The sequence below is a fragment of the Alligator mississippiensis genome, chromosome 12 (assembly GCF_030867095.1).
Source record: "Alligator mississippiensis isolate rAllMis1 chromosome 12, rAllMis1, whole genome shotgun sequence".
NCBI classification, from domain to species: Eukaryota; Metazoa; Chordata; order Crocodylia; family Alligatoridae; genus Alligator; species Alligator mississippiensis.
In genome coordinates, this window is record NC_081835.1 from 14139157 (window position 1) to 14163937 (window position 24781).

The 24781-nt window shown below is 42.9% G+C and overlaps 1 protein-coding gene across 6 annotated transcripts in view; it reads right to left on the reverse strand.

The window, feature by feature from the left end:
• SSUH2 (ssu-2 homolog) overlaps positions 1-24781 on the reverse strand; it is an 88722-nt gene that overhangs the window by 24845 nt on the left and 39096 nt on the right. For 3 of the 6 annotated variants that reach the window (XM_019499781.2, XM_019499783.2, XM_019499779.2), the window contains exons 12-13: positions 21669-21755; positions 18531-20694 (exon numbers count right to left, since the gene is read on the reverse strand). The exons of 1 other annotated variant lie outside the window; for it this stretch is intronic. In XM_019499781.2, coding sequence (XP_019355326.2) covers positions 20548-20694; positions 21669-21755 — 234 coding nt within the window. In that variant the 3' untranslated portion in view covers positions 18531-20547. 2 more of the 6 variants (XM_014604551.3, XM_059716172.1) reach the window with 2 other exon arrangements.

Sequence of the window (24781 nt, forward strand, 5' to 3'; positions counted from 1 at the left end):
GGTGGAAGCATTGTCATGCAGGACCTTTAACTCTAGGGCTCTTAAAGCCCCATCTCACTTGCCTGACTCGGCAAGAGGGATTCTGGTAACTTTTATCCACTCCCAAAGGGATCTTTTATTTCATTTGCTCTGGTGCAGGGCAGAGCATTTTACTGGCCTTTGTCAGCACATCTGGAAGCTATTATTATTTTATGAATTAAAAACAAATGGAAACAAAGAAACTGGATACACGATTTGGGATAAAAGTCATGGTGGTCTAAGTATTCCAAAATGTGTGTGTATCCAACCTGTACACATGAAAAGCCTGATGCCTATGTGAAGGGGAAACATTTGCATATGCCAGCCCAGTTTGTACAAGCAGCTAGATTTCCCATTATAGTAACTTCTCTACTCACTTATATGGGAACATGAACCTCTGTTTTTAGTATCCCCTTTTCTGTTGTTGACATAGTACTGTATTTTGAATATAAACAGGCTCTAGAAGGGACACGTCTAGCTCAGCTGGTTTGTTACTAAGCTGGAGAAGAAAATGAAATGTTCACAATGGCTTTTTCTTCACGTTACTTTTGAAGATTTTTTTTTAAGTGCCAAGAGGGAAGAAGGAAAGAGAAGTAGCAAATCTAATAACCCAAAGTGGAGAAATTTGGGGGTTTTTTGCATCATGAAGCCGAAATAAAACATTTCAAATGGAAATAAAATGAAAAGGTATATTTAGCTTCCAAATGTCAATTTGAAATTAAGCTTTGATTTAGAATTTTCCCATTGGAATTTCTTTTAGATGTTGCCAAATTAATTGTTTTCCTTGGGGAAAATTTAATTTGGATTCAAGGAGCACCATATATTTCAGCCCTAGCTATTATTTCTCTTAAGATTTGTCTTTGACTACTGTTTGTTACCTCTGTAATCCTGATTCAGATGGGATTGACTTTCTTCAGAACGTTACAAGCGCCTACATTGATTAATCTCATTGAAGTCCTTTAAAACATACAAATTGAAAGAAATCGCTATTACCAATTCATAACCATTGTGGATGCAGTACGTAAACTCTGGGCTGAGAAACATTTGCTTGCCTCATGAGACACCAGCTGTGTAGATAACCTGAGCTTAAAAACGTCCCTCTGGATGCTGCCCAGTCACTAATAACTTGCCTATTAAAGGGGCAGCCCTGTAGTAAAAATCACAGTGCAAAAGATAAAATCACTTTTCTGCTATTATGCTTTGACGCTGATAAGAATATATAAGCTTCCAGCAACGTATCAGGGAACTACAAATGTCATCGGTCTTAGGAAATTAAGTAAGACAAGTGGAAAACACTAAGTCCGAAAGTACATTTCATATCAGTTACCAAAGGCTGCTAAATAGTGTTTTCTTTGCCATGCTTTTCAGGCTTCATTGTATTTTTATTTCTCTGTTGCTTAGCAGCTGTAAGGGAATACGCTTCTTGATTCATCACAACATGCTTGATCATATCTGCTTCTTTCAGGTAATACAGCATCTTTCAGAAAATCCAGCTTCCACTACCTAGGGCTCTGCAGGCACTGCCCATCTAGGACTAATATTTTTGTAGCAGGGCTTGAACTCAGGACGAGTGGGGCTCTGAATACTTGGTTCATATATACAGAACTGTGTTAAGTATCTTGAATGAATCACTCGCTAAGAGAAAACATTGCATAAACATTTTTACTACAGTAAATGAGATGGTACACCCAGTTCCTTTCTGCCTGTGCTCAATAAGTATAAATATGGACAATAAAAATCTTGTTTTTGAATGGACTGTGGACAGGTCATATATCCTCTGTGGTACACAGTCCCATTTACACCACACTTTGCTCCCTGTATAAGGAAACCATTATTAAACACAGTTTTGTTTAAATAGCAAGTGATGTGGAAGGATCCAGACTTATTGGAAAGAAAAACACTCTCGAGATCAGTATCATTTGGAATAAATACAGGCCCCTAAAAACCAGCTCTAATGCTAAGTGCTCTGGGTCAGTTATAGCTTTAAAGTAACTGTGCTACCCAAAATGTGCAATATCAAAAGTGAGAAAGCATCAAGATTTCCACATGTTGAAACCCACACGTTTTTCTAGCAAGGGTTTTGTTTTTTTTTTCCTTTTCTGTGTTTTTTTCCATAGGAAGGGACAAGATGAGAGTTAACTAATATTTTTCCCCTATATTTGTTAAAAATAGACACAGTTAGTTTAGCTAAATTCAGCTATGGAGCAATCCACTGAATTCAGTGGAGATTCCCCATACTAACTGGGTTTCATGCCTATAAATATTGCCTAGAATATGCTTTTTGATGCAGTTTTCTTTCTTGAGAGTCTCATTTAAAATAGTCTGAAGGGCTTAATAAGGAAAGCTGTGTATTAGCTTCTCTTATTACTTTCCTTGGATGGATCATGCTAACTCCACCCTTATATAAAAAGACATTGGTATGCTATGACTGCTGAGGTTGTCAGAGGAGAGACCAGGGGGAAAATACTATCTACAGTGATATTCAACTCTTTTGAAAGTGTGAAAATAATTACTTACAAAGAATGAATAGAAACACTAATCTAAAGCTCATTGAAGTCAATAGGCTGATGTCTATTGGGAATCTCTTCAAATGGACTTTGACTCAGGCCCTCATGGTGAACTCAGTTCTTTATAAAACAGAATTTTATTATTGTTGCTCTAGGGTTTCTTTGAAATTCAGTACATTTGGTTCCACATTATTATTTCTTGAAGAAAATAGTAATTAGCAATACATGCCTTGTTTTTCATCAAACAGCGTTAAAGTGTACATGCACCTGTAGCACCTGTAGTCTTGGTGATTTTCCACCACTCATTAAGATTCAAAACACACTTCCTAAAGCAGGAAAGGCTATGGCACAAAGGCTTTCAGGCACAAAAAGGTTTGCTGATAGATTGGCTAAAGGCCACAGGGTAATACGCAGCAGAATGGAGAGCAGAACCCAAATGTCTTAGCTCATTATTTTAAGTGATAGGGGAACACACCTGCCCTGCTTTTTTGCTATTATTTGTAATGAGGTAGGTCCTAGACAGGATTGCAACCTCAGTGTGCTCATCTCATCTAAAACTCTACTCTATAAAATGTTGACTCTGTGACTTATTTAAGGCTATGTGTTACTAAAAAGACACAAGCTGTGGCCACGATCCTAGAGTTGAATACATGTGGTGACAGATGTGCATTCCAACAGAGCTTCACCAACTTGCAGAGCCGTGCCTTGGGGGGGCCAATCGGGGTGACCACCCCAGGCCCCGGGCTTTGGGGGTTCCCGTGGAGCTAGGCAGAGAGACCATAACCTCTCCCGTGCCCTCCCCCACCCCCTTCACGTGCGCTGAAGCGCAGCTTGTCCAGGGCCCGTGTGATCAGCTTGGCCCCGGGTGCCAAATTTCATTGCTACAGCACTGCTGTGTGCCCTGCCTTTGCAGGGAGTCCCACAGCTCTGCATAGTGTTAAAGGGGACCTGCACAGGCTGATTTGCCCCAGACCCCACAACTCCCTAGGGTCAGCTCTGCCAACTTGACTCTACTCTGGTTCTCGCACAACTGCAGGATCAGGTTCTCTGTTCTGTATATACTCAAAATAATAGCTACGGATAACATGGTCCAGTTATAGCTTAATATCCTGCATCTTAAGATAATTGAAGATTTCATTACATAGCAAGCTGTGAATGGTTTGATTCCATAATACATCTGTGAATCTCTTAAGGAAAAGACTTCAGACTTAACACAACTAATTATAAATCTCTTAAGTGGCAGTCTTAAGTTTTCTGGTATAATGGGGAGTATGCAAGGGGCCTTTTATTTTTAGGTTCTCAGTTTTGGTTTTTGCAAGTTTAGGACATCTAGGTCCTTTTCAGTAAAGCATTTAAAAATTATTCCTACCATTAAAGCCCTATCTCCACATTTTATTGTTTGCTCAGAATTGTCCCCTAGATAGACACTACTTGTATTCAATAAGATATCTATCACCACTGGAATTAGTGTAGAGAATTGGAAAGCAACTTAATCCCGTTGCAAATAATGTGACAATTAGCATGCTAGAGTACGTGGTGCACATTTGTCAGACCTGGACGCCATCTTTCTTCCAGCTACTTCTGACATGAAACAAAAACAAATCGAGTGAAAGGTAATACATTACAATTATGGATACCTTGCGAGTAGGAGAACAAGGTGAAACCTCAATGCCTGACCTTATGAGTAGGATAGGAAAGGCAGCAATATTTTTGTCATCTGAAAATGTTTGTGGGGGGTTTTTTTATTTTAAAAAATGTCTTTTTCCCCCAGAACTCAGGTCTTTAAAGAAGCAGTGAAATTGGATTATTATTACCATTCCATGCTCAGAAATGGTCAGTGTTTGCACTGAAGCAGGCAGCAGCTGAAATTTACCTCTTGTCAACATCAAATATTATTGCTTGATCATCTCAGAACCTTTAGGGCAGGCACAGAGGATGCAAAAAAAGATTGTAAATTGAGGAGAAACAGCCCTACTGACTCAGACTTTAGCTCTCAGGACTTGCCATTATAAAGCAGCAAGGGTAGCTGAATTTCTGGGTGTAAATGAGTGGATTGTAACGTAAAAACAAATATATATACATATAATATGCATATACCCAAACATCTCCATGTGTACCCCATATGGGTATGGGTCCATGATGAAACTCATGGAAATACCTGAAAGCTACCTTTTATTTTAGTACAATTCATGGAGCTAAAATGAGAGGTAATGAACCCAACTGCTAGGTCCAAGCACGCTTGTCATGCGACAGTAGTAAAATACCATCCCCGTTCTTCTAACACTAAAGAACTTTATAAGCACAAAAATGCATGCCCCAAAGCCGATCTGAATTATTATGTCAGCTTCACTGTAGAGCATTCCTAAATTCCCCCCTTCCCAGCTTTCTGCAAAAAATAATACATACTTCCTCACGTGCTTCAAACTTTGAAGGAATTTTTAATCTGCATCTGATGTGAACTTTGCAGCCTAAGTCCACACCCTACGGCCATATGCTGTTTATTATGGTATACAATGATTAGCTGGTGCAATACGTATTTAAATCAACTGCTTTGTGGATGATGTAACCGGAATTTCACAAAGGAAAAGGCCAAATATGGTAGTGTTTTAGTGAAAATATGACCTAAAATGGGATGAACTGTGATTAACAAGAGCAAACCCCAGATAGGACGTGACCACGTTGAGAATGCAAAAACTCTGAAACTTGTTAACTATTAGACTGTGGTAAAGAAAGTAGGATCGTGAAAGGAAAAAGAAACAGCTTAAAATTCAGGGAAGTTTTCTCCACAAAAATGAGCTGTGTCAGGAGGACAGCATGTGAGGAATTTCAGGGCTAAACAGATGGAGAGATCAATGCACTAGAGAGTTTCTTCTATGAAGATATTGTTTTCAGAAAAGACTTTTCAATATATTTTTGGCTTTTCAACTCATGGTAATGAACTTACTCCAGCAGATAAAAGAAAAAATATTATAAAAACACTAGAAGCAGAAACACATGGTGAAATGCAAGTTGCCTTCAGAAGAGGTGAAAGGGGAAGGAAAACATAAAACCCCTTTTCATCAGACTCCGACAGAACTGTTCCCTTGTGCACCCAGCGTCTGCCAGAGATAAGGACCTGGATAAAGGCCAGTAGGGCTGAAGTTCAGCCTGGATAAGATGGAGATGATGCCAATTGGTGCAGGGAAGCACTATGAGGAGCTGGCCACATCCCAGATCGAGGGCATCTGCCTGCCTTTCATCAAAGGAAATTTCAATCTGTGTGTTTCTTGACTCATCTCTGTTCTTGGCCTCCCAGATGGCAAGTGTTGCCAAAATCCCTTCTCTTGAACTCCTGACAGAGCATTGATTATGTCCTCTCCTCTCAGATGCAGCCAACCATGCTTTCATTACCTCTATCACTACTGCACTGTGAAAGTCACTCAGCCTGCTCAACATGAGCAGCATATGAAGCTTCTTCCTTTTCGAATAGCAAGAGCAATTTGTTCCTAGCCTATACAGCAGCACTGGCTGTCAATCGTCTGCCTAGCGAAACTCAAGATATCAGTTACATCTACAATGCCCCAAATGGTTTAGGCCTCAGCTATACCAGAAAGACCCAACCACACTCCACGTAGTGTTCATTCAAATAGTAAAGGCACCTCCTATGGGCCCCACTAACTGGAATTTGCTACAGACTCATAGCTTAGGTGCAAGCCACCTCTCAGTCAGCAACAATGCCTTTCTTTGTCCAGAAGATTCACCAACTCCAGGCAAAGATCGCTAATCCCAGCACAAAACCCAATACTTCATCCTTAGACCTATTTTGATGCCTTGCTACTCTCTCATTTTACATCATTCATTTTTATCATTCATGTTTTGACGACAGATTCTAGCTCATCACAGAACTTCATAGCTACTCAACAATTGTCTACTTCTTCCTTACTGGCCTCTCGTCAGGGAGTTTATCAAAGTTTCTTTGATAAATAAATTGTCAACTGATTCATCCTTATCTGCTAGTGAAGAGCTCTTGTTGATCAGCAAAGCTCCATTTTCCTTCGCAGAAGATGTCCTGGTTCATCATTTTCTCCATCATATGCATCTAAGAAGAAGGAAAGGATAAGAGAAAGAGCAATGCTCCTTGTCTCTTCATATAAACTGAAAGGTGCAATTTGTTCCTGATGCACAGTGCTCCTCCAAATGTCTCCCTGTAGCTTCATACTATTTTTTTTAAGCCTTAGCTGAAGCGCGTGTAATCCAACGATACATTTCTGCAGGGAAGCCTGCTTGTGAGTCTATACTTGTGTTAATTTTAAAGCACAAAAAATCAACAGTGCAAGCACAGAGGATCCCCAGATGCTACATGCTGTGGAATGGTTTAAGATACTGATCAGGTGATTCAATTCTGCAATGATGACAAGTATTGTGACAAAAAAATGAACCATATCTCCTTTATCATCCTTTGTCAAGTGTACCATCAGCTTTCAGGAATATTCTGCTACAAGTCAGCTAGGAGACATGAAACAGGGTGAGCCAACAATAGAAACCCAAGCAAATATACTTGCTTCCTGTCTTTTAACCAGTCTGCATTTTTCTGTCACCAAGAGCAGAAGAATGCATTGAAAACACAGCCACAGTAACTAATTTATCATATTTACTGGATGAAATCACATTTAAGATGATTTAGGGGGTGTTTTATTAAAAGTTTCATTTTTTCTCTATGATGCTTTGAAGACTCAAGGGGGGGAAAACATTGGACTACAAAATATGAATTTTCAGTACTTTCAAAATTAAGAGTGTTATTAATGAACTCGCAGAACAGAGCTTGCTTCTTTCATCATGAGCAGCATAAAAATGCAAAAATAATCATTTCATTACATGCCAGAGTGCCTAAGACATACGGTTTTACTAATATATAATAAACTTTGCAATTCAAGCCAAATTATAATCTGAATTTTCACATTTTTAATAGAAGTTTCTGAGCCACTTCGTAAAGATTTCAGTTTCATCATTAACTGGAAGATGAAAGTCTTTCCGTAGCCTGGTATAATGGCCTCATGCTTTTTGACTGTCATCCTTTCTATCTATATATCTACTATATATCATGTTGTGCTATGCAAGGGACATTGACAGGGATATAAAGCAAGGTTCAGAGCCTCAGCTGAACAATGAAGCATAGCTCCATTACAATCAAGAGTGGTCCCTTTTATGTCAAGGTCTCGAAAAGATTTCAATTCCTATTATTTTGCCCCCAAGAAGCAATAAGAAAACTAACCAAATATAATGCAAACAGATCCTCTCATTTTGAGTACACTGGACTGAAGAAGAAAATGAAAAATTCCTGTCTAGGGGGCAAGGGCTATTTTATCTCCAAATCAGCACAACATAAAGAGCATTTATAAAGCAGAAATATTTTTATAGTCTGAAACATGGTGCATCACTTGGTCTGTTGCAGTCGGGCATTTCTCTCTCACTCCCTAGTGACTTTGTGCGGGAGTGTGTGTATTGGAAGTAGTGAGAGAAATTGGACTTTTAACCTCCTCTCCCTACCTCTAGGTAGAAGTGATAGAGGGTACCCTCATTTCTCCCTAAAAGAAAGATTTCAGAATCACCATGACTAAGTCCTATTTAAAAGCTATAGGATCGGAGGCAAAGCCCACTGCAGCATTAGAAAGTTGCTCATGGAGTTCCAGGGACTTTGACTAAGTCCTCACAGGATTTTTCAGACTCCATTTTAGTGACAGAATTAAAATGAGGTGCTTTGGTGCAGCTAAAAAGTTCAGTAGGAAAAGCGCTTCCATAGTTTGAGTCTTTCTGCAAGGAAGAATTTCTAAAAGCCTCAAACAACTGCTTTGCAACTGCTACAAGAGTACCACCAGCTTCGGGCCAGCAATCACAAAGTTTTTTTCAAGTAGGACTGGGATGAACTCTGAGGACCTATATATCACTTCAGCATCAGAAAGACTGAGTTTTAAAGCATTAAACCTCCAACCAAATGCCTCTCTCAAGTCAATGGCTGTTGCATAACAGCACATGCATCCATTGTACCCTTCCTGAGTAGGTGAAATAAGTTGAACATAGGATGATTTTACTCATGATATCACTATCTACAGGCACCCCATCTCAAATAAAGAGGATCCTACATGAGATTTATTGTGTGTTATTAAGCCTCATGGCTCAGCAATGAGTCTGGTCCTGTACAAAACACGTTGATGATAAGGGTGATATTTAAGTACAGTAGAGAGATGTTGGGGCTCTCCCGATACTAGCTCATTGACAAAGTAGGTTGCTGCCTGCAAAAGCTCATGCTTCTCTAAACCAGTTAATCTCTAGGGTACCAATCTACCCTACTTTCTGCAGTAATATCTAGATAGTGACTTGTCTCTGAGTACTGCTCTAATGTATGCCAGCAGCAAACAGTCCCTCCAGATTGAAACAATCTCCATAGCCTAGAATAGCTAGCAGTTGAAGTACCCTACCATAGGAGGAAAAGTCCTAAGTGCATCTGCCAAGAAGCCATTTTTTCAGAGGAAGTACCCTTGTAAACTGCCAGTTTATAAAACCTGTGACAATCAGGCCAAATTGAGAGCAAAGAGGTAGATGAGAAGAACACACCCTTGTTAATTGTTTAGCATTAAGCTTAAATCAGATAAATATGTGCCTAAGTATGTACGCTTTCCAGAGTGACAAGAACTGCAGATGCAAGAAAAGATTTATCTAGTTTTTTTATTCATATCCATATCTATTCATTTCTACATTTCTTGAGCCTTTTGCCTAGTGTGTTTTATATCAAGTGAGATGGCGTTCAGCTCTCCCCTCTTAAAGTTGCTCCACAATCTAACAACTGTTACAGCCACAACAGGTGGGTTGACACCTACATTTTCCTCCTCTTAATTGCACAGATGAGCTGCATGGGTGAGTAACACAACCTCTCCTTCCTTCACATCCAACATTTGTAACCATTAGTTAAAGGAGGTTGAAACAAAAGGGGACTTCTCACTTGTCAATTAAGAGGGGAACGATCAGTGAGAACTGACTGCTCACACCAAGGCAAGGGGGTGGGGAAACCTCCCTCCTCTTTTAAGGAGAGAAGAGGAACCTATCATTTACTCCTCCTGTTTGAACCCCTGCTTTTAGACTGTAGTTTGTGCTCTCTGTACTGGTGCCAGGGAGCAGAAAATTAGACCCTGTGAAGCTGCTTGATTTCAGCACAATGTCCCAATTTGCAAGCTCTGGTCATTAATGAAATGGGTTTCCATAGGCAGGTCGAATGAATTGATGCCTCATATAAGAGCAGTTAATCCAATCAATATACACTCAACTATAGAAAGTGTGTGGGGCAGTATAGGAGAAGCACATTTTGCCAAGCGGAGTAAAATATGAAATCCTGTTTCTTGTCATGCTGGAAATGTTGTGGTCCCACAGAGCCACTGATAGTGATTTGGTCTTCCACAAACCTTCTTCATTTTGGAAAACACACGCAGGAGAACAGTCTTGGGGAACTCAACCCATTAGCCCCTTGGTGGAAGGGAAAGCAAGACTGGCTATTGTTTCTATTGTGTTGTAGTGGTTGCAAGGGCTTCTCTTTTAGGATTTGTTCACAGCCCTCTTCTGTGACTAAGGATAGCCCTTTATATATACGCCCAGTCTTATCTAGCCCAGTCTCATCCAGGATGGATTCTTTTGATAGTCTGTAGTTTCTCTTTCCCAAATTTCCCATCCGTGATACAGAAGCAATGTGATCTGGTGGTAGCATATTGACCTCGAACTGAGGTGGCCTGGGCTCTATCTTGCCTCTACCACCAGCCTTCGGGGTAATGTTGATACACTCCTCTTCCCGTTTGTTTCTATTCAAGCTCTTTATAAGATTTTTTTTTGCTATGTGTGTGTGCAGAGAGCACCTAGTATGCACTAGGACCCTCATTTCTGTTGAAGCACTAATGCAAATATAACTAAAAAAAAAAGATTCCCTAGTTCTCTTGAAAAAGTCAGATGCTAAATTCCTTGAGCTTTGGACCTCTGCTGTCTGTAGCCCCAGTCAAGCAGGATCTCCTCAAGAATTCTGCATTTTCCAGCCATAACATTAAAACCTATATTTAAATAAGACAAGTTCTTATAACTCACCAGGCATTCAAAAAAAATCTGTTTAAACATAGAGTTTATTTACTTTTTCTCTGAATATGGCTGAAGGCCTCTCAGAAATGCCAGGAATGGCTTTATTTTATATACCAGGAATACAGAAGGTTTGTTTTAAAGGGTCAAGAATAATTGTGTATCATTTCAGTGAAGTTAGATGAGGTGCAACTGTGTGTGAAATACCAGCAGATTAGAGTGGTACACCAGATTTTCTTCTTCCTCTCTCTCTCTCTGTATATCACTGTATCAGTTTATATTTGTATGTATGTATGTATAGTTGTATATATGTGTGTGTATTTATCTATATATGGAAATATAGATATATAAATACATGTGGGGGTGTAACAATGGCAGTTTGACTACCAGTATATGGAAATCTAAGAGAAGGACAGAAGAGCAATGTTATATTTTATAGTCAAACTGCAACCTTAGATTTTGCTAAAGATCTACGGGATACCTGTACTACCTGATCCTTCACATGAAGCTCTCAGTAATTAAAAAGGTCAAGACACACAGGCTTATGTAAAGATTGTCTAAGGAGTTTGCTCCTTATCTTTTGGTTTGTTCATTTAAACCGTAATGGCAATGCAGTTTTACACAACTAAACATTGTAGTTTTGATATGTGGTGCTCGATGTGATTGTAGCAAAACCCCCAGGTTTTTCTTCTTTTTTTCTTTTAAATTTAAAAATACATTCCCTCCCCTTCCCTAGCCATTTCTGACTTTCTCTCTGCCCTCTCTATCCCTTATAAGTAATTACAAGAAGTACTAGATAAACTAAGTTCTTATACTCCCTTATAGTAACAAGCCCCTTTTATAATGTAAATAGTGTTCTGTTGTGTTCGTATTGATTTTCACTGTTTTATATTGAATTTATATGATTTAGGCCTGTGTCTGTAAAGTAATGTCAAGTTTCCGTTTTGTATGTCAAGTCTCCATCTTGTGTCTCCTGCCCAGGTATAACCTATTGTATTGTATGTTGTAACTGTGACTCATGACTAACCAGTCTCATGTAAATTGGTTCCTGAATGAATGGGAATGAATGAGGATGCTTGATGTACAATGGTAGCAAGCCTCTACTGAATGAGCAACTCAACAACCAGACCATCAACTCAATGACCGAACCATTGCCTTGCATTGACTCACTCAGGAACCACAGACCTCACCCAGGAGCAGAGACAAAACCCAGCATTTGAAAGACAGAGACCCTACAGAAACCAGCAACCCCACCATTGTGTCCCACCAGACAATGAGGACACCTGGATCTGCATGTATGCATCTGAGCAGGACTGTCCTTGCCTGCACATGTCCTTCCCATAGGAGGCACAGGTAGCTCACCCCTATAAAAGGAGTGGTAGAGTGTGATCTCTTTGGGACGCCCTCTCCATCTGGACCAGCACTACGCCATGCCACCTATCCATCCAGAGGCCCTGCCGGTGACCCCCCTCTCTAGCAAGGTGTTGTCCATAAGACCCCAACTGGCCATCAAAGATCAACTCTCAGCCTGGCATAGGTAGCTATCACCCACCTTCTTCCTCCAAACAAGGGACCTGAACTCTGTCTCTACATACCTGGACCTTAAATCCCTCCATTAAGCCTTTCTTCTCCTGCTACCATTGTGTGTGGAGGGGCGGGGGGGAGGGACCATTAACTTCATGGGGCTGTGTAGTGTGTTGCCTGTTTAATAAAACTGTTGTTTTGGAACTGAGTTGGGTTTTGTCTTACTGACCTCCTGGCCCTGCTCCAGTCTCTGCTCTCTGCCCCTCTGACCTTCCTTCTCTCTCTCTCTCTGCCATCTCAGCTCCCTCTCTGCCACCTCCAAAACCCCGGTATTTTCCCATGCTTCCACCCCAGCACCTTGACCCCAAGTAACACCAGCACTGTGACCCTGCGTCCAAGTTACCCCAAACACCCCCCTAGTGTTAACACACAGTCATGGAAGTGTGTGTTTGTGTATGTGCATGCGTGTACAAACCCACAGAGAGTTTGTGTAGTTTGTGTATATATAATTTTGTATCATGCCCTCCTGTCTAACAGTGCAATATTGAGATCCCAAGTGTTAATCTGGCGTGTGTCAAGTCACCACGATGAGTTTGGTTTTCCATCTTTTGGGTTCGTCTTATGACCCAAATTTATCAACAGGCTTTGACTGCATCCAGCCACTCACCCAGAACAGTTGCAAATCTGCCTGATCAGCCTAGGTAAGTAGGTTTATGGCTCCTTTGCATCACCTGAATAGCCAAAAGCAGCCTGACTACATAAAGAAACCACGGCACTGAGTATTTATTTTAAACTTCAGAACAATTTTATATATGATGACTCTTGGAGACTGTTTTGTAACCAGGTCTGCTGCTTGTGCTGGAAAAAATCAGGAAGTATAGAGAAGCACAAAATTGAAAATATAATAAGAAAATACAGCACTGAATGTTTCTGAACATTTATTTCTCTAGGGTGCTATCTAGCTCTCATCATTGTGCTATCTATGTACCCCCCCTTACTGAAATGATCACTGTTTTCTGTCCCTATTTCTTTCCCTGCCTACAGGAAGCAGGATTCAGGCTGGTTTGTTTTTAATGAACTAATCTATGAGAATGAGGGTACTGCTGGGAGAAGTGATAGGTTTTGTATTTGGTCCTGAACAAAGTGAAGATTGTGGTGGTTTCGATTTTTGGCTGAAGAGTTAGGTTGTTGCTAAACTCCATCTGAATTTTCTGACTTCTCTCTCCTCTTTTTGTTCTAGCACTGAACCTGTTGGAACTTTGTGTCAACTGTACACAAGTTTTTCCCAAGAGACAGTAAAGTTCACCCAAAATGAACAAAAAAATTGCAAAATGAAAACACAGCTGTTCAGTCCTTCCCTTGAAAATTGGCTTTTACCACAGTGTTGCATAATGCTCCAGGCAAACAGCGGGCTGTGCATCACCAGGGTTGTGTATGTTATGGTTCTTCTCCTCCATTTACTCTGGAGACAGAGAGAACCACCTTGGTTTCAAGTTGAATGTATTTTGCTCTTTTGCTAAATGGAGAAGGCAGGTTATTAACACAACCCCTGCTAATTAGTTAAATGTGTGTACTGCTCTTGGTCTCCAACAGTGCTAATATTGCATTAGACTCCAACAACTGTATATAAACCTTGCCATCTAAAACAGCATGTGTCAATGCATTATTAAAATGGCTAAGCATGATGGCACAACTTCTGTACTTCTTGTTGCTTTAGACTTCCCCTTTCCAGCTGAGAGCTCTGTAATTGTGTAACATATGGGATCTATTTTAATCTCTTTATGTTCTTTTTCTTACCAATTTACCTTCTTTCTGTACACAAGGTAATAGACATTAATATGCTGCTGTTTCAGTAGTTTCAGGTGTGTTGATGAGTTTGGTTGCCCAGCTGCAAACTAAGTGGAATTCACCAGGGCACAGAGAATGATTAGCGGGGGAGGAGATATGTAAAATTTGCAGGGTGATTTTTTTTCCCCCCTTTGTTTTAACTCTTTAAAAAAAATAGTTGAGCCTCTAATGTGTTGCAGAGATCACAAATAGGAAAGTAAACTTGCTCCATTACCTGGCCTTAAATAGAAAGCTGTTCCTATATAAGAAGTGTTGATGAAAGTGAGACTTACAAATCTTTGTTCCTAAGGTCTCGTGCCCTGGCTCACGTTTTTGTGTAGCATTTTTCACGACTAAGATTGTTTGCTATCAAGTGAGAACATAGGTCATACCATTTAATGGCTAACTGGGGCAAAATTGGAGGCCAAGAACTGACTTGGAAACTTAAGTGCTTGAAAAGAAAAAACAATATGTTATTAATTAATCCTGAAGTTCTTGCTCAGTGTTTACTCTGGCTTTACTTTTGAAGATATCCCTGAGCAAGTACTGATAAACACTGACTTAAATGCCCCTGTCTAAAACAATACCTGGTTCTCAGATTTGCCACCCATTTGAGTCCTGTGCATATATATAACTGTCAGATTTTTGTGCATCTTGTTCAACATGGTGGCTGAAAAACTGCCAGGGCTTTGGGACACAAACACTGCTGTGTTGGGATATCCATCCTGAGGCGAAATGTAGTCCTGCTCTCCCAATCCCCAACACAACGGAGCTGGAGCTGGCTCCTACTGGAAGGATGAAGTTGGTAACAAAAGAAGCAGCATTTAAGTGGGGAGGCATGTAGGATGTCCTGGACTGGGGAAGACAAACTGCCACATGACCATTTACAAATCCATCCATAAAGGAAGTATTTGTCTCCACATGTTGGTCAGCAAAGCCCTTGGGCCAGCGGTTTCTAAGGATGTCCAGCTTGTGTGGCTAGAAGTCCATGTTAAGAGTCTCAGGAGATGAAGGATGTAATGGTAGGAAGGGGGACATTAAGCAGCTAATTTTGCTTCCTTTGCACTCTGACAGTGATTCCGGCTACATGCTAAAAAGTTTTTCTAGGAATAAATAACTTGTGAATAGCATGATACTTCTTTGTGTTGATTTATATGATCATATATCAAATGTTTTACTATGATTGATGCAGACATTTCCAAATGACATACTTCATGGCTTATGCCTTACCCATGAGAACCGTGATAAGCAGCTTGGAATAAGGGGCTACTATTTCATAGGGTTCTACCTTATGAATGATGTGTGTGTGTGTCTGTGTGTATACATGTATACGTGCGTGCAGATATATGATATATGATCCTCTATATACAGTAGATAGTTCAAAGAAAGCCTACAATCATCCCTCCACAATGAAGGGATAAAGAATTTTATCTTTTTTATGAGATAAAAGCCAAGCAGAAATCGAGTGAGGTTGGCTTCAATTTTGGATGAAAGATGAGTGACAAATGCTCGAGCGGCAGATGATAGAAGTAATGAAGTATAAGAATTGCCCATGGAAAACATTTGTTTTAAAAAAATTGCTGAGTGAGGAGAATTTTTTTAAATCGACCGCTCATTCTAAATAGTCCTCATATTTATATTTTTCTAAATAAAATGGAGACTATGTACTATTTTTGACCAGCTGCCTAATCACCTGGTTTTCTGGTTTGCTAGAGGTGATAGTCCACACATGGCTTATTTACACATTTAAATGAAATGTTGCAGTAGTTTCTCGCATCTACTCAGTAGTGTAATACTCTGATGCCACTGCTTATACTGTAGCTATATAAAAGGCAGATGCTAAAGGTCTTCACAGATGTGTACAAGGTCCCTCCTTGAAGAGCGGAAACAATGCTATTGTGTTATACAGGATGCTCCTGTTAATGAAGTTAGGATGCCCATGAACAACATACAGGCAGATCTCTATGCTGCCCTACTGGCAAGAACATGGCCAAAGGATAAATCCAGCAAATCCTGCCCGGTGGCAAGGGAAACATGATTCCTCACTCCTCCCTCATGCTGCAGCAGCTGCTTGTAGAATGACTATGTGAGCACAGGCAACACTGCCCCAAAGCATTGCTTGAGCTGAGGAGTCCGCTCCTAGGGCGCTTGTACACGTGGCGCCATTAACATGTACCTGTGATGAAAATGTTACTTGGTGTGGCTTAATGGTGTCATACTGTACACAGTCAAGAGTTTGGGGGGGTTTAAGTGACTTTGCATCATTGCAAACTAAACTTATATCTCGATGGAGTTTAGTTTGCAGAGATGCATTGCAGCTGTCAACTCACCCCCACCTGTGGGAGAGGCGGGCAGGCTGTGCAGAAACAAAGGCTCAGGCCCCTCGCCGCTTCTGTCTTCAGCATGCACTTGCTGAAGGCAGGAGCGGCGTGGGGCCCGATACTTCCTTTTTTTTGGCGGAGCCTGCCCACCTCTCCTGCAGCAAGGAGGCAAGCTGCTGGTGGGTTGAGCAGCCCCTGAGCTGTGCAGGGCCCTGGTCCTTCCCTCCATGGAGCAGCACCCCCTGGGGCTGCCTGGGCGGGGTGCTAGCAAGCCAGATGCAACCTCAGCTTGGAGGCAGCACCAGTCCAATCCAACTCTCCCCCAACCCCAAGCTGACTGAGGCAGCACCTGACCACCTACCTGGGAAGTCCCAGGGGGCACCACCACTGCGGAGGGAAGGATCGGGGTTTCCTGCAGCTCAGGGGCTACTTGGCCTGCTGGCAGCTTGTCCCCTGGCTGTGGGCAGGCTCCAAACATAAATAAATACATAAAAAAGATTGGGCCCCTTGCTGTTATGTGATGGAAAAATTGAAACAGTGCGTTTCATTTAAAACCCCACTGGTTTCAATTTAAGGGGCATAGACTTCAACCTTGAGGATTAATCCCTCATCTCATGTACAAGTGCCCATAGCTTGTGTTTGCATCTTTCCAGCTGGAGGAGATTAACTCACTTTCAGCATATTCAAAATGGAATTAAAGAAATTGAAACAAGGTTTCTGCTAGATTTGCTTGATAAACTTTTGGGCAAGACTTACACTCCCAGGTATCAGAGTTGGTGGGTGGGAAAGACATAACAGAGGGAAGTGAATGGATTTCGTGAAACTGTACTTTAGAAAGGTTTCTGTGAACTGTGCAAAGAGGTCTTGAAGGAGCTTCAAAAAAGCCCTTTGAAACATGCTCTTTTCCTCAAAAATGTGCTTTTTTGTTATATAACATCATCTCTGACACCAGGGAAGCAAAGAGGGAGACTGAAGGGAGGCAAAAGGAAAGTCAAATATTTATTTTACAGAGCATTTTCTTAGCAGTTCCCATAGTGGTTTCTGATTTGTGCCAGAATCAAATCCCTACCTCACCTCTGTACTTTTGAATCCAGGATCCGCATTTCCTCACCAAAGCTTGTTTTGCCAAGGTGCTGGACTGAAACACTGGATCAGAGCGCCACTCGCCAGGTCTGGGGGACTCAAAATCTCATTCCAAATGGTGCAGTTCAGACCAGTTTAAAAAGACCACCCAAAGCATCCTGGATTCACTCCATAAATCATCAATCTACAAGACTAAGGGCAGCAGACTCTGTGAATGACTAATTGCTTGACTAAATCAAATGCCAGTGTTATTTCCACTGAAGGAATATATAGGCTATGTATAATTGCTAGGAGAAGTCCAAGAAACCTTACAGTAGAGTGCTGGTAAAACCAAAACAGATGAACAAGGGATTAGGCAAATCAAGAATATTTCTGTTTGCATTTGCCTCCCTCTGGCGGGTAAACCTAGAAGGACATGGACTTCTCCTTACTCCCACCATCTATGTGTTATCGTTGAAGATTATTTCTTGCACATTTATATTAGAGCGAGGTCCTTTCGGAAAGTAATTCTTCAGCAGTATCACTTGTTTTAAAAGGCAACAGATTCTGTTTGGTGCTATTTTGAAAAATAGCCCCCCAGCCAGGAAATTCCTAAGTTATTCATACTTTTATCTAGCGAGACGGAGGCAATCCATTATCTCTAATCTTCTCCCAGATCACCTTCTCGTGTCAGGAGTGCTGTGTGCAACTTGCAAATTGATTCATGAATATGGTTGTTCATACAAGTGAGAGTAAAATTCTGGTCTTCAGATCCTGTGTCTGCCTTAATGATATTTTTATCTCATACTGACCTTATTGAAGTACATACCTAATTTTACTGACATTTAAACTAGAAGCAAAGGATCCTCTGAGGTGTCATCTTGGGTACATATTCCATGGTTATTGATGCTTGTGTCGGTTTCTGTTATCCAGCTATATAAAGTATTGCCAAACCCAAGCATTCAAAAAGTATATGTCAACCTCTCAAAATCTGAAGGTTGTCCTAAAATTATGAAAGTTTTTAATGTTAGTTTAAAACAGTAGGTTCTTCAGTTGTTTTTGTGTTCATGCACTTTACCTAGTTCAGGGTGTGATTTTTTTTTTTTAATTAAACAATTATATTTGTACCCACATTCTTAATCTCTTCTCCAGATGCTGAGAGCATCATATACAACATACACAATCCCCGAAAATGCTATTTATTTTTGTATGAAAAGTATCACAGAAGTTTTGCCATACATCAGACAAACTAAGTATTTTCTTTTATGGTAGAACTCATAGTCTAATTCTATTTTATTGAAATTGTATATAAATTTTACTGTAGATTATATTAGAATTTCCTGAGATTATATATAAAGTAAAGAGCAAGAAAGAAAAATAAGGAAAGGTACCGGTCTGAGGCAGCATAACTTGACTGATAAAACAAGTCTTTGAAAATACGATACAAGAACAACAAAATGTTTCTCAGGTAGAAACATTTCTTTGAAGGAATGATCCATTGATATCAATAGGAGTCTTTCCATTGGCTTTAGTGGAATGGATAAGGCTCTGAACTGCTAATAAGCATTTCCTGTATGCATGTCATGTTCCTAATTTTGTTTCTTGGTAGTGATTGTTTTTTCTTTTTGCTGGCTTCATCTCTGGTGAAGTTCCAGGCAGTTCCATGTTGGGCGGAGGGGTGGGGAGTTATGAAGATGGGACAGCACCAGTTAAACCAGGCAGTAAATGAGACTCAGGAGTTACCCCCAAAGGGCACACCCAGACGAGCACAGACATGAGGTGTGTGGCATGCAGACATTCCCTGTACTGCTACTTTGCAATGCAGGGGCTTTTTTTACCCTGAGAGATCCCAGGTTGAAAAATACCCACACAAAAAAAAGCAGGACAATGCACATGGCAGCAACGTTCACATAGGTAATGGAAGGCCGGGGCTAATGGGGCTCAGCTCCCCCAAACACAGGGCAATGGGTAGGGCCACAGGGCAGCCCAGGCACGGGCTCTGGATGGCTTCAGCAGGGGGAGGGGCATGCACAGATTCAGATACAGAGCCGCAGCCTGCAACAACTCAGGGGTGTGTAGAGCACTGCCCACCACAGCAGGTAAGTTTGTCATGGGGAAAGGATGGGGCAGGGGGCAGATCAAGGCCCCCACAGTGAGTGGGGCAGGGACAGGGGAAAGGGCTGGGGTGAATGGCGCCCCAGGTCCAGGGCAGGTTGTGGGATGCTCGGAGCCTGGGCAACTCATCCAGGGGTACTGGGGGCTCCCACCACTGTGTACACCCTGGGGAGGCAAAGCACGTCCTCCCCCCCTGATCTGTGCACAGGGCAGAGGCAGGCTGCCACTGCATGCTGGGCTCTGCAGCCTGCTGCTGCTGCTGCCCAGGAGCAGTGCAACACCACGTACCTGCCACGCTGGTTGTGCCATGTTCCTTGCCCACCCAGCAGCAACAGGTACATGGCATCGCACCACTCCCAGGGTAGCAGCAGTGGGGCGCAGAGCCCAGCCTGCCACGGCAGCATACCTCCACCCTATGCACAGATCCAGGGGGGATGTGCCGCATGGGCTTCCGCCAGGGTGCTCACAGTGGCAGGAGCCCCCCGCGCCCCTGGATGAGCTGCCCAGGCTCTGAGCATCTCAAAACGTGCCCCAGCCCTGGGGCTGCATTCACCCCAGCCCCTGCCCCACTGCCTTCCACACCGCAGGGGCCTCCATCTGCCCCATGCCCCTTCCCCATGACAGACTTACCTTCTGGGGGGGATGTAGGTGCATGCAAGTGCATGCGCTCAGCCACCCCAAATAATATTTTCTCCCTCTGCCTACAAGCATGCGCCACCCAAAACCAGAGCGTTGCTGGCCAGAGCCACTCTGACTGGCGGCCAGGCTTCCTGCCATGGCTACAGCCCAGGAAGGCCCCAGATAAGGCTGCTGAAACCAGAAAATTTTCCGAGCCGAAACTTTTCCCCAGGGAAACAAACGTCTGTGCTCATCTGGACGTGCCCAGACTATCTCACTTGCACCCTTAGCAGGATCAGAGGACACGATGGTCAAATTACCCAAGTCGTGCCAGTTTACCATTTTCTCTGGCGCTAACCTCACTGGATTCATCCACTGGAAATCATGAGTCCTAATACTGCCAGTCTAACCACAGACTAGTTGGCTTCCACACAGCAGATTTCTTCTTTAGGAGCCTCCCATAGGTGTCATATGATAGTACAGCCACAGCAGTACCTCTCTGGGTAGTCCAGCGTATACACCTTGTTTTCTAGTCCATAGATGAAGTAGAGGTAGGTCTTCCCTGCATACTGATAGTGAACTTCTGTGATGGGGATCAGTTCAATGGTTTGACGCTGAGAAAAGGGGAAAATAAAACTTAGTGAAGGAGGGTGAATCCTGACACTTGGACACCTCTTGAGAGGGAGAAGGAAAAGCTTGGCTTGCCACAGAAACAGAAAACCTGTATCTTGAGCCACCACAACAGCCCCTTACTGCAACAAACCCCTGTGTGTTTGAATTGATAATCACTTAGGTACCAAATTACCATTGATTTCAACACATTATTATTTTTTCCAAAAACATATGTATTATTGTAGAAACAGAATATCTTAGTAGGACATCTGTGTGGCATGATTGACTGGTCTTCTTTTATTCCCATGGTCTGTGTGCTAGGACACTCTAGAAAGCACTGCTTCTTGTATTCTTGAGGGGAGGAGGGGGTGTGTGTGTGTGTGTGTGTGTGTGTGTGTGTGTGTGTGTGTGTGTGTGTGTGTGTGTGTCCATCCTCCGGTTGCATCACTCTCTTTCTGACCCTGGTACAAAGGTATAGGTACATGGTAAAACAATCCTGTAGAAGCAGATGGGAAAGTAGTAAATGTAGTTTTCTGATGGAAAAAGCTGCTGTGTGTATGAGTCTTCTGTGGTTGCTACAATCAAGGGAGATAATCATGTCATGATCTGGTTAGGTTTGAGAACCTGTAAACGCAACCTTGGTTTCAATGAAAATTGAATATCAAAAACAACTGGAAAGGGAAAATGCATGTTTTTAATTCAGAAACTGGCAGTGGTAGGACAGAGGGGTTCATCAAGGCAGCAAGCTGCGAGTTATGTCCTCCCTGCATTGCCTTCCCTGCAGGATGATGAGATGGCTAATTAGAGCTTTTCTTTAGTGAAAAAGGACCCAAGTGTGGATAAAGTCCCTTATTAACCTTCAAATCAGATTCATTTATAAAAGGATGCTGTAGCCCAATGGCAGGAAGCTGGGCTATAGAGACAGAGCAAGGCTGCTATGCGGATCGCTCCTTGATTTATATGAAGGATTTATTACCGATAGGGCCTTCAAAGGACTGCTGTATTTGTCTTGTCTTGACTGTTGGATTTTACCTCCACTTCTTGCCTGCAGGGATCTTTTATTCTTTAAAAAGAAGGAAAACAACACTCACTACAAGTCTCTTCCCAAAGCTAACAGCAAAATGACTAGTAAACTGTCCAAGAAGAAACAACATTAGATAGTTTTAAGACAAGGATCAGCAAAGGAGCAGACAAAGATCTGTAGGTAGCACTAGACCCAAAGAGCTTTTAAAGAAGACACTCAATGTAGGTGCATCTGTGGTAGCTAAACTGCTGATTCTTTTCAGCATTTCTACAGTCACATTTTGCTGCTCTTTGCAGAAGAGTGGTAGGAAAGCTTTTGCTATGACAATGTGAGAATAAAGCAGCCAAACTTGCACTGAATCTTTCTGTAGAACTTCTTATCACAGAAATTCTGCAAAGTTTAAGCCTTACTAATAATTTCCTTAACTTGCACTCCATAGCTAAGGAAGGGAAGAGAGAAGTGCTGCAAACTCCACTAGTATGGTAATAATTAGTTAATGTTGCTTTCCATGAGCAAAGAGTGCATTCAGCCTTTTGGTCAAGATGAACTGCAGCATCATATTTTCTATCCGATATATCATATTTATTGGAACACTGTATTTCGCCACTGTCTTCTTGCAGCAGGAAGAGACCATAGGACTTTCTCACATGAACCAAACTGAGCACAGTCTGCAGATTGGTTGTCTCCTTTTCCAATTATGGCTCCAATTGTAATCTCCAAACTAAACACATCTAAAGGATGAGTTTAGGTTTATAGCTGAAAATGACTGCAGACAGCTTGAGAATCTCTCTACTATAATGATAGCACACCATAAAGAAAAACTACAGTTTGGTGGCTGAAAAATATACAGTAAGCTTTGCCCTAAGATGGGGTGGACAAAATGGTGGATCCGGCCTGTGGCTGGACTCCATTTCCCAGCAGCCCCTGCCCGCATGGCTGGGGCCAGTTTCTATGGAGACCCCAGCAGCAGCCAGGCCATGATAGTGTGGGACCAGGGTTTCCATGGATGCTGGCCCCAACGGCACTAGCAGAGCATGCGGCAGGGCGGGGAGCTGCTCTGTGGCTGGGCTGGGATCCTGCAGGGGTGACAGCGTGATCCAGAACCAGGGCAGAGCCATGATCTTCAGCCTGCATGCTCTGGGCACAACTGGGGTGTACAGGCAGCAGATCGTGGCTCTGCCCCAGGTCCAAACCATGCTGTCCCACTGCAAGGAGCCAGGGTATAGCCACAACCTGCTGCCTGCATGCCCCTGGACCACATTGTCACTGCTACAAGATCCTGGCCCAGCCCCGGAGCAGCTCCCCACCCTGCCACATGCCCTGCCAGCGCTGCTGGGGCCGGTCTCCATGGAAACTGGCCCCAGGCAAGCATCCCCAACTGAGACTCCTGGGAAACGGAGTCCACTGCCAGCCAGATCTGGCCCACAGGATAGATTTTGCCCACCCATGCCCTAAGAGATATGTAACAAGGGGCCTTCTCTGGGGCTGATCTACCAACGCCCTGCCCACCTGTTCTGGGCCAACCACCCACCTTCTTGTCTGCCATGCCTTGTTGTTAATTAATGATTTTAATTAGGTGGGAGGCTGCCTATTTCTTGCCCCAATGCCAGGGGGCACTATCTGTGGCTCCGTTACTCTCCTATACCACAACCCAAGCCTCGCAGATGGCATCCACTGTTGGGTCCCATCACCAGCCCCACTCTCAAATCCTCCAGTTTGAACCCCACCTGGATCCTTCCACTCAGGCAGCCTGCTCCACTTTCATTTGGGGCTGCCTAGCTCCCTCATCTGTTCCCCCTTATGGGTGTGGTCCCCCCAGGACCTTTGGCTCCACTGGCCCTGGCCTCACCTCCAGGCCAGTCAGAACCCCAGGCCCTCAGCTCTGAGCGTCCCTCGCGGTGGGCCCCTGGCCCTTCAACCCTTCCGGTCCTGGCCCCAGCATTGCCCAGTCAGGAGATTTCAAGCCATGTTCTGAGTCTATAGCCTCACTCTCTCTCCAGGGTCCACCTTCCAGACCCTACAAGGGAGTAACCCACCCAGTTTTGGGAGCTGAGGTTATTAAGGTGACCCAACTTGCCTTTCACCAGGGTGGTAACTGGACTGGTATTTCCTGGGGGCTTCCATGCCACTGAGAGCCCCACCAGGCCACCCACTCCCGGCAGGGTGCAGTTTTAGGTCATGCCCAGGACCAGGAGCCTCCAAGCCATCCCCTACAGCTCCTGCCCTTACCTCCAGGATGATCCATGAAGCCTTGCAGCCAGGCGACATTGCTGCCTGGCCTGCCAACAGCAAATTGCCCTGTTTATATAGGCAGCTAAAGATCTAAAATGGCCACCGCAGTCGAGCACCTGCGGGCCGCTTGGCTCAGTTCTTAAAGTGGCAGGCACCAACAGTGCCTTGCCACAAGGTACCTTCTCAGATCTTATGTTCTCCCCTACAACAGCCAACTGGTACATTAGTCCTTAGCTCATTGAAATGCTCAGCTGACCTGAGATGTTGGTATCCCGGTATGTGTGGTAGCAATGGTTACACATACACAGATCAAGTCCTTGCTCTGATTTTTACATGCATTTTGCACAAGAATAAGCAATTACATTGGATGCAAGGCAGCAGGAAATCAAGCTAATGATCTCTGGTTAGCTCTCTACTTAATCAGAAGCATAACAGGGAAATTATGCATGCTGGACATAACATAAAAATGCATGCTGCTATTTTTTAACCCTCCTGCCCTAACTGCACTGTCCCCCGATCCCCGTTCCCCCTCTCCCCTTTCCACCCCTTAGTGTCCTTCATCCACAACTGTAATGATCTGAAATAATTTTGTGGGGTGAAGGCATTACTTTCCCCCTCATGAACGCAGTGAATTTTGCTGAGGTTTCCTTCATTGGGGAATGTGTGCAGTGAAGAGAAAAATGCAATGAAGAGAGTGCTGAGACCTGTGGACAGGAAGAGTGTTCCAAGGCTTTTTACATCCCTCCCCCCTAGCTTTTGACAAGCAATGTTTTGTTTACACCTTCTTTAATGAACCCGGCTCCCTTGTGTCAAACCCAAATGATCATGCGGCA